This window comes from Actinia tenebrosa, unplaced genomic scaffold (genome assembly GCF_029948245.1).
Source record: "Actinia tenebrosa isolate PJP-AT-01 unplaced genomic scaffold, QUT_ActTen_1.0 PGA_scaffold13__45_contigs__length_12533684, whole genome shotgun sequence".
Lineage (NCBI taxonomy): Eukaryota > Metazoa > Cnidaria > Anthozoa > Actiniaria > Actiniidae > Actinia > Actinia tenebrosa.
In genome coordinates this window covers 614630-630093 of record NW_028292573.1, presented here as the reverse complement: position 1 = coordinate 630093, position 15464 = coordinate 614630, and the positions used below count along the sequence as shown (strand labels likewise).

At 33.7% G+C, this 15464-nt stretch overlaps 2 protein-coding genes across 2 annotated transcripts; one reads left to right on the top strand and one right to left on the bottom strand.

Annotated features, from left to right (window-relative positions):
* Positions 1-2057: 2057 nt before the first annotated feature.
* LOC116297691 (proteasome inhibitor PI31 subunit) lies at positions 2058-7851 on the top strand. The gene is made up of 9 exons (XM_031705970.1): positions 2058-2200; positions 2289-2447; positions 3467-3576; positions 4587-4712; positions 5334-5411; positions 5508-5570; positions 5663-5752; positions 6666-6758; positions 7127-7851. Exons 1-9 carry the CDS (start codon positions 2072-2074, stop codon positions 7176-7178), a joined length of 900 nt encoding a protein of 299 aa, XP_031561830.1. The 5' UTR covers positions 2058-2071; the 3' UTR covers positions 7179-7851.
* A 4211-nt stretch (positions 7852-12062) lies between these two features.
* On the bottom strand, positions 12063-15032 carry LOC148911538 (protein tyrosine phosphatase type IVA 2-like). Its single transcript, XM_089029141.1, has 3 exons — positions 14970-15032; positions 12852-13057; positions 12063-12684 (listed from the first exon to the last, which is right to left on the bottom strand). Exons 1-3 carry the CDS (start codon positions 15030-15032, stop codon positions 12576-12578), a joined length of 378 nt encoding a protein of 125 aa, XP_088885267.1. The 3' UTR covers positions 12063-12575.
* Between the last annotated feature and the right edge of the window lie 432 nt (positions 15033-15464).

Sequence of the window (15464 nt, the reverse complement as noted above, 5' to 3'; positions counted from 1 at the left end):
AAGAGTAAAATCTATAATATACATTTGCTAACATCAAACAATCAATCATTCTATTTTTACTTTGGGCGTCAAATCTTCTAGCTTCAGCAAGAAAATGGCTAAACTCTTTCAGACTAATGACTATATGCATGCCACTCCTGTTTAGAATATCCTCGATCCGCCCTATAGTCAATGTGTCTTTTCAAGCCTTGGAGGAAGACTTCGCTCATTCAAATTCGTTCTCAAATTTAATGTTAGTAATGAGAAAAACAAAATGCTTCAAGATAAATAAACTTCGCCGATTACCTCGAAGAAGCCGTTTCTAAATTGTCTTGCAATAGCATCAAGAGCAGAATTTGATTCATTTAACGATCCTTTGGGATGCGTCTCCTCTTCTAATACTTCCACAAAAGTAAGTGGTTGACTGGTTTGATTATTACATGAAGATGTTCTATCACCGCCTTCGGCATCTACTGAGTCCTAAATAAATAAATAACTTGTCTGTTCCTAAACGAAGCCACTCAAAGAATCAAGAAAATTGAAACCTATATCATGGCTTGATCGTCTGCTTTCCGGGGTAGCTGGGGCGCGCGGGGGAGGGGAGGTTTAACCTACTATCCCACTTTTTACGAGAATGGCACCTTGATTTTCAGGTTAGCCGTTTGAATTCCGTTAGTATAGGAAATCGCACGATCTCGAGTACAATTTTAAGGCGAGTGCAATTACAAGAACTTTCAAAACATTACGAGTGTCTGTTAATTCCAAATTGTACGAGAAGATCGTGCGATTTTTTGTTTATAGTTCACTCAACAAAATTTCAGTTAAAAATGCGAAGCGACGCCATTCATCTTTGTCTGTTTGGCGGCCGATTTTCAGTCCATCGCGCAACTGAAATGCATAAAAAAGATTAGTTTTTATTAGATCTTACGGCTTTAAATGTTTAAAATTTTATTTATATTTTTTCAAAGTACAAAATGATAGAAAATAATTGTTTTGACATTGTTTTGGCCGTGTTGCCATAGCGACTTAATTCGGTACTCCTACGGAGTACAATTAACGCTATAATTGTACTCCTCTCGACCAATCAGAGTCGAGTAATTTTGTTGAGTGTACTATAATAAAGAAAAAATAGATTTTTCCCTCACCACATATTTGAAAAGTGCACCTTAGCCCCGCCCTCCCATTCTCCCTCCCCTCCCCCTCCCCACTTTAATAATTGAGCCGCCGTTGCTGGCTAACCCTGCTTAGCAGAGATGTCCTTATTTCCCCCCTTTCCGTTTTCTTTAAAGGGGAAAAATAAAAAAAACTTTTGCCAGAAGAGAAAATGAAATAAGTAGTTCATAATCTCTTGTTTGCCAAACAGGGTATCCCTGGTTTTGTTCGAACGTTACATAAGAAATATTCAATGAATCAAACTATAAGGGTTCTCAGCGTACGAAACTTGTAACGGGAAACTAGTTTCGCGGCCGAAATGCACTATTTACAGTAACACTAATGCGCTTTTCCCCCTCTCTGGTACAGTTACAAACTTTTTCATACGGTTTTGTAGTTTCCTTCTTTCTTCTTTTTCATTTTCTTTTGAAACAGTCTTGTCGATCAACTAATTATAAACCTGACACCATGAAATTTGTATGCGAAAACCCGGCCGCCGCTTTGCAGACATGCACAGCTGTAAGCGTTTTTTTGCCATGCGAGGTGTAAGTCACTAAGCAATTTATAATATAAATGTAGCTCTTTTTTAACCGTGCAATGACCGTACCTTATTATCGTTAGTAAACTTTATATGGTAATTTGATTCAGCTGTTGTTTTATCGTCCATCAATGTGTGTGGCTTCGTTGAAATTTCAAGACTTCCATCTTCATTTAATGGAGACAATTCTTCTTTCTCGGACATTTTTATAGATTTCTTCTTGATATATTTTGTAATGATAACTTTTTTTGAAATATGGCGAGAGAGACGAATTCCAAAACCAGAAAATAAGATTATTGAAATCCTTTTTCCCGCGCTTTTCTGGGTTGACGCGCGCGCGTCATTTGATGACCGGTATGTGAATGGTAGTCCAGAGGGCTTGCGGGCTCGCAGGGTTTCAAGATGGCGGAAGGAAAAATAAAAAATTTACTGCGTTTATCAAAATTAAGAGACAAATATGATGCTCTCATCTTAGCTACTCATGCTTGCTTGGTAGAAAGAGGCTACAGGTGTATTGGCTGTGGAGAAGAGGTGATTCATAGTCGCTTTCGGTTTTACTTATTAAATGTACCTTACAAGATTATCATTATCGTTTGAACCCTTTTAAATTGTTTTGTAGAGAAATACCGAAGATGAGTTTGACTATGGCGAGACCCTTCCTCCTGAATGGAATTCTCTCGATGATATTTACGCTTTACAGTATCGACAAGGAAATTCAGGACCCTTTTATATTTTCAAAGCTTTGAGACTGGGAAACATGATTGCAATCTATGTCATGGTAAGATTATCGAATGATAAAATCATATTCATACAAAAGAGTAGCGCCTTATGTATCCAGGCACGAACGCCAGACATTAAAATATGTTTAAATCGACGTAAAAGGCAATCGACTAACGTTTTAGCCAACAAACGTAAAAATTCCAGGAGCTATAGTATAGAAGATGTTTTGATGTCTGGTGTTCTCACCTAGATGCAAATTATGAGGGTAGCTGATCAAAAATGTTTAGTAAAAAATTGTTCAAGATATTTTATTTCCTTGTGAATTATTATTAATGTCATACATTACTGTATATACTTAATTACAAAATCATTGTCAAGTTCAAAATGTAGAACATAGAAGCTGAGACCAAAAGGCATTATGGGAAAACCACTACTCCACCCATTGAGAGGCATGAGTGGTGTAGTGTAGTGCCTCTCATAGCTGTGGTTTGGGTTAAATAACCGGCCAAGGCTGGATCATATGTGAGTTGAGTTTGTTTGGTGGGCTTTTTGTTCCCTAATACCACAAGGGTTTTTCTCTGGGTTCTCCAATTTTCTGTTGAGTGTTTTACATAACATGTGATATGTGATATAGTGAGGACAGTTAAGTCACTTTTGCCTTTTTTGTGCCTATTTAGTGTATATTTATTAAATGTTTTAGATTGAATTGAATTAGATTGAGAGTTTCTGAGGGTTAGTTATTGGAGGCTTCTTTGACATTGCTTTCCAGTCATATGTACAAAATCAGCAATTTGATGCCACAAAATAGGGTTTTGGTTGAATTGAATCAACAATGTTCATTGACATTGGCAGAAAATGTTTAATTTTTTAAGGGTAGTAGTGCCTAACTAATGTTATGGAAAAACTTTGATTGACATCTACCAAAATCTATCTACTTGTAAAAATATTCTGTGCATGATATTGCTAAGCACTGTCAAATATCAAAGTCAATATATTTCCTTCTTAATTAAGGATGCAAGCTTTTTACAGTTATAAAGAGGGAGATCATGTTTTCTATTTTTAAAATTTTATTTTTAGGAAGAAGATGAGTCAAAAGTTCAAGATACTACATTGAATGTCGATGACTTTACATCAAATGAAATGGAGTACAATAAACTTGATCAAAATCCACAGCTGATGTTCAACAGGTCTCTACCAGAAAACTAACTGCATTAGCTTTTTGTGATAATGTCATAATGATTTTTATAATAGATATTTGATAGTTGGTCTAGATTTAATATATTGTGTTGTTATCAATAATAAATACTACTGGATGTGCATGCATGCACTTGCTTGAGCCAATAAGAATAGAATACTCCATATTACAGTTCAGTTCAGTGACCACAAATAATAGGATCCAAGCTGAGGTTAGAGTAGCCGTGCATGATAAAAGGCATAGGAGTGACGTCCAAAGGAGTTTCGTTATGCTTGGAAACTCCAGCCTCAACTTGAAACCATTATTGATGGTCACTGAACAGAGCTTTAAAAATCAACCACACCCTAAATCCATTGTTTTATGTAGGCTCTTAAATTTGGCGGAAAACCCAGATTCTTAAAGCCGGCGGCGGAATTGATATCAACAGGGGAGAGCGGGGCTGAATTATAAACCCGGGATAGGTTTTTAATTACTTTTCCTTATACTTGCCCGAGAGGATGCAAGGTATGAAAACAATGCTATTTTTATTTCTATCGGAACAATAGAGTGCAAACGCGGATATATTGTGCTCTATTTCCAAAAGGACAAAGCAACAGTAATCTACCTCTCTGAATTCATTATAATTTAGTATTTCGTGTTTTGCATCGAAACAATGGAATTTAGGGCTTAGTTGATATTTTAAACTAGTTCAAACGCACTGGCTCGGTTTTGCATTAGAATTCAAGACCTCTGGCCTGCGGCCCTCTGCCTTGAATTCTAATGCAAAACCTCGTCCTAGCGTTTGAACCTTTATATAAAATGGAGAATTGGGGAACATAAATACAAAGGGTCTTCAAACAAAGTAATCCATAATTTCAATCTCAGATTGCAGAACAAAAGGTGAAACATTTAAAAGTCATTCTAAGCTATTAAAGACCATAAAAAATATTAAAAGAATTTTTATTCTTCAATTTCATTTTTTTAAGAGAGAAACTAAGAAAACAATTTCATTCTCCATTCCAGAGCATATAAGCACCTACAGCAGCTGAGGGCAAAACTTAATAAGGAAATAGTGGATAAGTTTGCTAGTGGTAGGACTACATCACATAGACCAAAGGAGGAGAACCAAAGAATTAAAAAAGAACAAAGGTACTATTTATATCTTCAAAAATGCTACAAATACTCAAATTGATAAGAGTGGGAGGTTGCAGTTCAAGTCCCAGCCAAACTATCACTTAGGGTCTTATTAAGTTATTTAAGGCAGCAACCTTTATAAATGATTACATCTGCAAAGGGTAAGACTTTCACTGTCACTCAATCAGATGACCACTTTATTGGTGGCCAAAACTCTTAGCAACTAGAAAAGTTAAGAGGGCCTCGTTATTAGTTATCATTGATAATGCAATGTCAAGTTTTACCACTATAAACAAAGTTGGTACTGTAGTTATGGTATGATGATGTGCTAAGTATTATAGGATTCCTTGAAGGTATTCAATATAATATTTCATAAAATTAGAAGGCCATGATGTTGTTTCATGACATTAACATTAAAATGATCACTTCCACATTTTAGAGAACTGTGAGCCATTACGAGGCATACAAAGTAAGATCAAATAAATCACTTTATTTTATTCAAAGGTTTGAGAAATACTGTAGCATTGGCATCTTAACTGGCATCACATTTGTCCATCAATATTAGGGCAAATGGGAATATGTTTTGTTGATTGTTTAATTACATATGTTGAGAATCTGATCAACTTTTTATGCTAGAGAACAGCCTAGAAGTGTGTTACAGGATGATCCCCCACATCTTCATCCTAGACAGCCTCCTGATTTTAGAGATGAATGGTAAGACCATCATGAAAATGTTTTCTTTTGATTCAATGTTCCTTTTTTAGGAAACTAATTATAAGGCACATCATTCTTATCTATCTTATTAAATAGGTCACCACCAGAAGGAACTTTCCCTACATATGGAGATGGGGATAGATTCCCAGGCCATCCAGGGTAAAAAATATATTTAAATCCTTTTTGATAAATATGCTAAAATTTGATTTGATGATGATCATTATTCTGAATGACTGTGAATGACTTTGCAGTGGTGGTGGTATGATAATGGATCCTTTCAGATCTGGTGACTTGCCAACTTTACCAGGTTCATCAGCCACACCACCTGGACAATTACCAAGGTATTATAATGGACCTTAAGTATTGACAAGCATTAAGGATGTGGATGCCAAAACAAGGATACAAGCATGTTTTAAAAACTGTTTTCCATGTGGGTGTGCCATCATACTTGACATTGTCATTCTTTCTCCAAAGTGCTTGTGTTTATTTGCATTTTTTTATGTTTTAGAAAAGAAGGAGGATGGCTTGCACACATGAAAAATAGTTTAAAAAACAGCTCACATATTTTCTGTTCCCCATCCTCAATGCTACTTGCTTACTAGCGTACCTTATTTTGTAAAGTTGAGACAAGTTTCAGGATTTAAGCAACAAAGACAGATAAACACTTTTATAAACTCCAGTCAGTAGATGGTGCCTAAAGAATTGTTTGATTCCTTTGTTTCTACAGAGAGCTTTGATTGGAATGTTATGCAAAAATGTTTAAAAAACCTTGAAGTGTTCCTGGTTCAAGTGTCAGCACTGTAATGCATTATTCAATACTGTATGCATCAAAGCAACTTAAAAGTTTTGCCAGGTGTTTCATGTTTGGGGTCAGTGTCCATTGGTAGAATGAAGCTTGGGATTGGACAAAATAACAAACACAAAGAAAGCATGGTGAACAATGTGTATTGTTCTACATGTCAGCTGCGTTCTTTGTTTTATCTCACCATTCATTGTTTGTTCATCCACTCCCAGGCTTTGTTCTGCCGGTTGTGGATTACCCCATGTTTGAAACACAAATTTTTATTATTGAATGATACATGTTTATTCTATAGAAAAAAGTCAGTCAATCAGACTTTCTATATTTTTGAATGAAGATATAGAAATATAGATATTAAGTTATAGTGCTTGGGAACGAGGTTGAATGGTTTATTTTTGAATGGTTTATTTTTTGAATGTTTTATTAAGAACTGCTGTGTCACTTAATTTGTTCAGGGGTTCTGTACCTCCTGGAGCACGGTTTGATCCATTTGGTCCTGTTCCACCAGGAGGCTCAAGACAAGATAGAAGATCAGGGCCATTTGCAGGGTTAGTAATTCATGCTAATAGTGACCTTTTACATAAGTTTATTGATTACTTAGATGTTTAGTGGAAGGGATGCAAGATAGGGAAGTTTTGAACAAGCAGAGTGCCTTATCAATTTAAAAAACAGATGCAATGAAAATAAATTTGCCAAAAAGAAGAGTGAGGAATAGTTTACACCTTCATTAAAAGTGCCCTACCTAGCTTTGTTTACCCTGAATTCCATAGGCTCTCTTGCCCCTATTCTTACTAGTGGTAAATTTTGTTATCAAATAATACTTCTCAGCTAATTCTCCATCAAACCAACTGGGTGTAAAGAAATACCTTAAAATAACATATGATCAAAAAATGTTTTGATGTATTGATCATTTCAGACCTGATCCAGATCACCTTCCTCCCCCTGGCTATGATGACATGTTTATGTGACAAGTATGCAGTATCTCCTTCCTGCAGGGTCGTATTGCAATAATACTGGAAATTATACTTGTAGTCAGCCAGTAATGTAAAATTATTGTTGTTTAAAAGAGAATGTTCTTATGAAGATTTTGAAATTGTCCATTGCAGCTGATAGCTTTTTTATGTAGCATATACGATGGCATTGTCAAACAAAGCTTTTCAACTTTAAAAGATATTAAAAATATGTAAAATGATTAATTTGACCAAATGCTTGATTGATATCACAAAGGTCATTAGGTCAACATGTAAGTCAACATTTCCAATTGCATTCTCGTATATTATTAGTAGGATTGGAAAAACTATCACAAAGTAAAAAAGACTGAATAGAAAAAGAAAACACCAGAGCCTTTTTCGAAGCTAACACAGAGTGGCTTGGGTGGTGTATTGATTGCTAATGCCTCATCTTTTACTGCTGTGAGTTCAATGTGTCAGGTAGCTGGTTATAGCCCTGCAGACGCCACATGTGAATTGAGTTTGTTTGATGTGTTGTTCTCTTCATTACCACAAGGGTTTTTCTCCGGGTTCTCTGGTTTTTCTCCCTCCATAAAGATCAACATGTAAGTTGAGCCTTGTGAGCATAAAATAGTGCCAATATTACTATAATCAGCCTTTTTTAACAAATAAAAGATAATATTATGATTTACTTGATTGGTCAATAATGATATTTCAATAATGTTTGACTGCCCTCATGTTTGACAGAAGTGATATTCATGTCATCTGTAACAAGAGGCACAGGTGATTTTTTTTTCTTTATTCCTTTCTTTCTTTCTTTCTTTCTTTTTTTCCCTCACCTATACCCGATTTAAGTTGTTAATTTAATTTCTTTTATTTAAAATAACCTAATACAATAATCCATAAGTATTATGAACTTACGATAATCCCTAACCAATTCAGGACTCATACTAATGTGTAGTTCCAGAAAATATTGAAAATTCTAGAGGGGAGGGGGGTCAGAGAAAGAACAAAATTACAGAGTGTGTATGGAAGAAAATTGGGAGTTCCTGAATGTCCCTTTACAGATTGGTGGGGGTATTGATATTTTCTTGAACTACACAATAAGTAGAGGTTTTTCATGGCTGCCATGTTTGTGGACAAGAACAATGCAATTTTTTTCATGATGAGAGAATATGTTTTCCAGTGGAGACAATTTATTTTGTTTTGCCCTTTAAGGTGACTGCCTACTTTTGGAAATTGATTTCAAGTTTTTTTAAAACTTTGATTTTCCAAATTGAAATTTAATGCTGATTCCAAATCTGGAAAGAAAAATAGGTGTCCCGAGCTCGTTTTCGAGATAATCAGCATTTAATGGAAGCCTACGCACGAGCTTTTGGAGTAAAAAATGCGCCACCGGAAGTGATTAGAAAAAATTAAGATTCATATGATAGTTATTTGCAGACTATATGATTGCACGAATGAAGGCTAGTCAATCATTCTACAATAATACATGGATATTTTCAACAAAAAGACAAAGAGATACATTGATTTGTCATATTTTGTAGTTTCGGTGCTCTTAAAAAATATCAAAGTTGAACAAAAATCCCTACAAAAATCTATTTTTTCATGTGTTACTGATTTAAACTTTTTCTAAAATGTTGATATAACCTAGATTTTTAGGAGTTTTTTTCGAATGAGCTATTAAAAAGTAGAGAGTCCCGTGCAAAATTTGAGGGTTTTGCCCTGTGAAGCTCAAAACGTGTATGGTTCTTCAATAAAATCTTGTAGATTTTTGAGCGGTTTTTGAGCGCACGCTCTAAGGGAGGCAAATGTAGATTTTTTAAACCTAGTAATCCCTGTTATTAGGGTCCTTTAGAAAAGAACAGTCCTATTACCTTCGTATGTAATTTGCCTGTTTAATACTATATAATGTATATAATAATAATGTTTTTTAGAAAAAAGTTCCTTTATCTTTCTGAAATTCATTTGTTCATATTTGTGCAGATATGAAAACATTTCAAAGAAATATTTCTCCAGAGAACATCATGTAAAAATCGCATGGTTTGCTGCAGTCTTAATTTTTTAAACATATTTTCAGGTCAGAAGGCATAATATATTCAATATTCAAATAATGAAAGCACAGGGAGTAAGCCTGAGCCATTTTGAAATTAAAAACCTTTTTTAAATATCATTAAGAATAAAGTCAAGCATACAACAGGATAAAAAACAATAATTTATTTGATTGAATGTATAATAAATGATAATTCAGTTTAATTTAAGTAGAATGCATTAAGTATTGCTATTGAACTGACACTGCTTGCTAATACAAAAAATTGATTCTAGTTAATCCCCTTTACAACCATTGTCTTGGCATGCTTTTACCTTAGCGGTTTTATTTTAACCCCTAAAACTATTGTCTAACAGCCAATGATAAAGACATGTTCTCTATTGCCTATTGGATTTAAAAATACTATTGTTTAATGGTTTGAAATATACCTGAAAAATCTACTTGATTCTGATTGACTGAGCTGTGCTGTTAACCAATAGCTGCAGTGCAAATTAAAAATTGTAAATTTTTCATGTATATTAATCAGCAATATGGTTTCTCTTTCAATTTGGAATTAATTTTCATTTGTGTGTTTTTCAAAAAACTCGAATAGCACTCTCCATATCAGGTATCAGGTTTGTACTATTTTGAAGGTTTTTGAAAAACCCACTTGTGCAATTTCCACTCAAAACCATAATTACCTTTAATAAAATGGGATTACTCTACCCTAATACTTGTATATAATAGAGATAACTTTACCTCTCCATTCTAATTGTGTATATTAAATAATTTAAGATACAATACATTGTACGGTTCATGTTCAGCTTAGTAAATGAAGCAAGATTATATACGAGTTAAGGCTATAATATCAATTGATTGGTATGTCAATCACCTAATAAATCTTGTGCATTTTATTACAAGCCTTTAAGGGAAGGATAAACACTGTCCTGCATGCTAAATCATACATCTACATTGCTATTGAAAATCTTCACTAAGCACAAGACTGGAAATGTAGAAATGATAGAAAACTATTTAAGATTGGTCAATATCATACATGTCAAATTGTGAATGTATGGTAAGCTGGGGTTCTAAACAAAAGATACAGCCATTTGAAGCTGTGCATGCTTGCTGATCATGCCAATAATCTATCAAGAAATAGTTACATGCTTGTACAAATTTACTGACTGTATCAATCTGGTTGATTAATCAGAGTGCATGTTGTTTTAGTGTCATAATATTTACCTGGATGTGATTATATGTGAAAATTAATTTAAATTGCTTAACTCTAATTGTTTGTTTTACAGCATGTGTCCTGTTTCTAAGACCTAACTGACTCCAGATGTCTGGCAATTCAATTTCCATCAATCAAATTTGCAATGGGCCGAGTGCATTCCTAGTCTTTCTGCTTTGCAAGATATAAGTACTCCCCAGACTTGACAGCCATTTTCTAATCGAAAATAGAGTGTGGAGTTGTTGGAAAAATTCAACACTCACAATCAGAATGCACTTGGCATAAAATGTAAATTATATAGTTGTGTTTGCCTTACTATTTATTATCAAACCATTTAGAATCGAATAAAATTATTTATGTGCACATGGAAGCATTTATTCAATTTAGTAAGAAAATATTTTAATGTTACTTATTAAGTTGATCAAGAACATTGGCCCATTACCTACAAAAATATCCTCATTACAGACAAAATACTGTTCTTTTTTGTACTTTTAGGACAGAAGTAACACCAATATCAATTATGACGATAACAGTGTTCTTGTTTTTTAAATGCACACGAGGATTTGAAACACATTACACACTTTTACATATAAATGAGATAATTGTTTTGTGGAACTGGTTTAACTAGTTTACTAATACAGTGTTCTTGTTTATTAAATGCACACGAGGATTTGAAACACATTACACACTTTTTCCATCTAAATGAGATATTTGTTTTGTGGAACTGGTTTAACTAGTTTACTAATACATTAAAGCAGACACTGCATGTCAATTGATGCTGCTTTGCAACTTACATACAAGTAAATTTTGTACCATTATATTGAAAGACAAGACTCAAGATGGCAACTGGTTGTTCAAAGAACACTGCTTATATGTCACTAGTGAACAAGCACTGTAAAACTAAAAAGATATGCACATAATGATAGATAATATTACTCATAATAACAATATACTCAGCAGGACAAAATTAACAATTGGTCAGTCACCAGCCAAATTAGTTTTAGCTTGGTCATACCTAGCCATGTTTCTGGCTCAACATTATTGGTCAAAATAACTGGTGAGGCAAAAATTTGGCCAGACACGTTCCAATTCTGGCTAATCCTAACCCTAACCCAATTTTCTAGAGTTTATTTACCATTTTTTTGTTTTATCAATAAGCTAACAAATTAAAAAAAAAATTTAATATTTCGTTGTCATTTTGAGATTTGTTGAATATGAATTGGAATCATGGTTACAGACCAAACAAATCTTGGTTTCATATCTGTATTATAGATAGCCAAGTCTTCCAATATTAATTGAAAATTTGCATACATTATTTTTCAAAGAAAACCTCTCCATATAATTTCCAATAATCAAGCAATGTAAAGGCCATTCCACTATTTTACTTTGTGTGTGCGGACATTTTTTAAAACTAAATTATACGTTAACTTAGTTTGGTAAATGGAAAAAGTCAGATGAAAATATTTCTTTGTGTAACTTGAGACCTTTCTTTTTCAATCTAAGAGTGTTATTTTACATTGTGTATAAACAATATTTACATGAGCAGTAGACATAATTTTAGATATTGTTATCATTATATCATGAGTCATATTCCAAGAATTCAGTTAAGCAAAAAAAATTATAGACAATAAAAGTTTTAATATTCTGCAAACTCAGATATTTCAATGGCTTGTTGTGAAATTGTGTTTTTTCTTTACTTTCGCCAGTCAAGAACATAAAAGGTGCTGACTGATTATTCTTGATTGTAGGCAGCGAAAACCGAATTTCAGTGAGCAGTTCACAGAATATGGAAAACCACAGTAATGATTCTTGCCATGATTCTAGACTGCAAACAATATAACCTTGAAACTTTAGTAATACTAAATAGCACAATTTCATGCAAATTCCATTGTTTTCTATTGTTTAATTAGCACTATTTTGTACTATTTAGTAATCAGTGTTTCACGGATTAATTGTTTGCACTCTATGACTATTAATGTTCATTACAATTGTTGCATTATACTATATTGTAGCCTCTCGATTGGGTTTGTAAAATAGTAGTACTTGCTACTAGCAGTAGAATGTAAATAAGTCTATTTGCTTGGCACATTTCTGACTGATCTTCCCAATATTTAATACTTTTTTGGTATTTATTATGGCATATCTCATAGTATATTCACTGGATAACACAATTTCCACCACTTTCTTTTTCTTTTAGCAACTTAGTTGGTTTGTATCTCTCCAAATAGGCAAGCTGTTTTGCATTAATTGCACCTCTTCTTTTCCTGAAATAAAATGGGGCAACTACCTTGATAAAATGTTCAATTTTTGATTTGTAGGCCTATAACTGGCTTCTTAACTTTGTTGTCACCGCTAGAGGATACAAAATAATTGTTCAAAAAAGAATCAAAAAGATAACTGAATTGTACCAAACCATTGATCAAAACTTTACCTTCTTATGAATTCAACTGCGTCTTCATACTTCATGCCACTTTCAATTAAGGCTAAAGCCACCAAGACTGGTGCTCTACCAAGTCCAGCAACACAATGTACAGCTACACATGAGCCTGGTTTTTCTTTAAAGTTACCCTTAATTAACTTGAGCCAATCTTCTACTACTTTTTTAGGTGGAGCAGCACCATCATCAAATGCCCAATCCTAAAGAAAAAAACAGTAACATATCGAAAACCAAATAAAATAATCAGTAAAGATCTTTCAAAGTAAAAAGAAAGCTAGATTATAAATATGGGACCCTGGATACACATATTAATGGTCTATCATCAAAATAATTGCAAATGGTTAAGCGAAACTGGTGGGCACCAAAGGAAAAATAAATAAATAATTTGCATTTATCTCTGAAATCTTTTTTTTTGTAATGCTTTTTTTTACTTTCAGTCATATTCCATGTAGTAGCAGTAATAGTACTGGGATAGTAGTAAAACTTTAGTAAGTAGTATCAGTAAAACTTTATTTAGACACGATAATCTCTTCATAACACATGCTCTTCCAGAGAGTCATGTGTATATGATATACAATACTTAAAACTATGGTGATAAAAATACAAAGTTCCAAAACAAAATCAACTTATGATAAAAATACATTTAACATATATAATCTTAATTTATCCTAATGATTTATTGGAACAGTTTAACTGTATAATGAGTTCTTAAACAACTGCAAGCTTGATCTATCTCTAATATCTATTGGTAGATTAATCCAGATAATAAGCCCCTCTATATAACTATAACCATTTTTTCCAGCTTCGGTATTTGGTCTTGGTACAAAAATATTGTAGTTTGGATATAGAATGAAGTGTGTATGTGAAGTAAAAAAGGGCATGCTACCACATATAATCACACTATTATAATATGTAATATATAATACTTGAGGAATGGTTGCATGGCATTCCTTCAATGTTTCTTCTTCTACGTTTGGAGACCATTTAGAGTGAATTTTGAACGCTATCTTCAATGATCATTATGCTTGTGTAAACACCAGGGTAAACAGGAGAGAAAGCCAGAAGAATGTTTCCAAAACAGTTTTTGCAAGATTGGGAAAATGTACCCATTTTAATACATTAAAAGTTGTTTCCAAATTACAAAAGCGCTCAGTGCTCTTTTATAAAGGAACCTTTTCAACAATTTTTTTTACAACATGGAATGAAAGTTTATGAACTCTGTTGAAGTTGATTTATTTTACTTTAAAAAGGTCCATCTGGCAGCCGGCCGTATGACTTCACTATGATTCAAAGACCTGGTCGAGTATTCCGCGTTACAGCCAAAAATGCAAAGCCTAAGATTATTTTGTAAGGGGGCCAGGCTCCCCAAAAAAATTTCGTGGGGGGCGAGTGTCCCCCGGATCTGCCGCCCCTGTGTATCAATCCATGAAGAGAAGTAGGATAGCCAGCAAACACTCAGAATACTTTTTAGTACATATTAACACATTATATCTGAAAACCAGGCCATTTTAGATTAAACTGTTTCGCCAGGAGCAAATTTTGTTGACTTTTCAATTGGATTTAGCGATTCTATCCCCCACATAAACTAGAAGTGACGTCATAGTGAAATAGGGCAACTAATATGGGTCTGGCTTTATAAGGTGCATCTACTTAATAGGGTGTCCACTTAATAGGGGGTCTGCCTTATAAAGGGTGTCCACTTAATAGGGGGTCTGCTTATTAACGGGTTTTGGCTGTATAACTATAACGTAAAGACATTAACTGCAGCTGTCAGTGTTAGTAGTGAAGAGAATAAACTATATGTTATATACTATTATTTCTCAGTATAGATAAGGTATTATTGCAAAGTAGCTTATAGATAATATTTATACTATGCCAAACAGTTGTACAGATATTTTCTGATATAACATAAACTGACTTGTCAAACAAATGAAGAGAGCAAATCGAAAGTTCATGGGACAAGCATTGTTTACATACATGGATATAAAAAATATCATGTTGGAGACTGAATAAATTTTCAATCTGTAATGCAAAGGAACATTCACAAGTTCTATTGCCTTTGATTTGCAAAAAACCTCAAATATGTTCAGTATAATAAGGAATAATATATACCGTAACATAGGAACGCACACCAGTCCTATCTATGCATTCAAGCTTCTCTAAAAACCCTATCATAATTATATTCACTTTTTATAGAACATTTTGAAATAGGTGTGTACAGTAAATTCGAACGTAAAGGAAGAAAAGATCTGTCTAACACACAAGCCCGTCAAGCCTGAAAAGCCGGTTTGTAAAATTTCTGAGCAACGAAATGTAAGCAACAAGCCGCTCCTTATACTCGGCAAGTTAACACAGACAAATACTTTAGCAATTGGAAGACGAATAGGAAAAATCCATTAAATAATCTTAAAAAAGGCTCTTTACTTGTGGTACCCAAAATATCAAACAATGGCAGCCATGATTAACTTTCCACAACGGAACGGAAAAATGTAAGAATACAATCGGAACCGATCGAAGGAAATTTGAAAAGCAATAGACTACAAAATACCACCATAACGTAAATTGTCAAAGAGTCTTAATATTTCTAGTAAGATTCTTAATTACAAG

Coding starts and splice junctions, on each gene's coding strand:
- LOC148911538 (XM_089029141.1), bottom strand. CDS start 15,032: ATGATAGGGTTTTTAGAGAAGCTTGAATGCATAGATAGGACTGGTGTG. Junction 13,058..14,969: donor GTGTGCGTTCCTATGTTACG/GTATATATTATT, acceptor TTTTTTCTTTAG/GATTGGGCATTTGATGATGG. Junction 12,685..12,851: donor GCAGTTGAATTCATAAGAAG/GTAAAGTTTTGA, acceptor ATTTTATTTCAG/GAAAAGAAGAGGTGCAATTA.
- LOC116297691 (XM_031705970.1), top strand. CDS start 2,072: ATGGCGGAAGGAAAAATAAAAAATTTACTGCGTTTATCAAAATTAAGA. Junction 2,448..3,466: donor TGATTGCAATCTATGTCATG/GTAAGATTATCG, acceptor TTTTATTTTTAG/GAAGAAGATGAGTCAAAAGT. Junction 3,577..4,586: donor CCACAGCTGATGTTCAACAG/GTCTCTACCAGA, acceptor TCTCCATTCCAG/AGCATATAAGCACCTACAGC.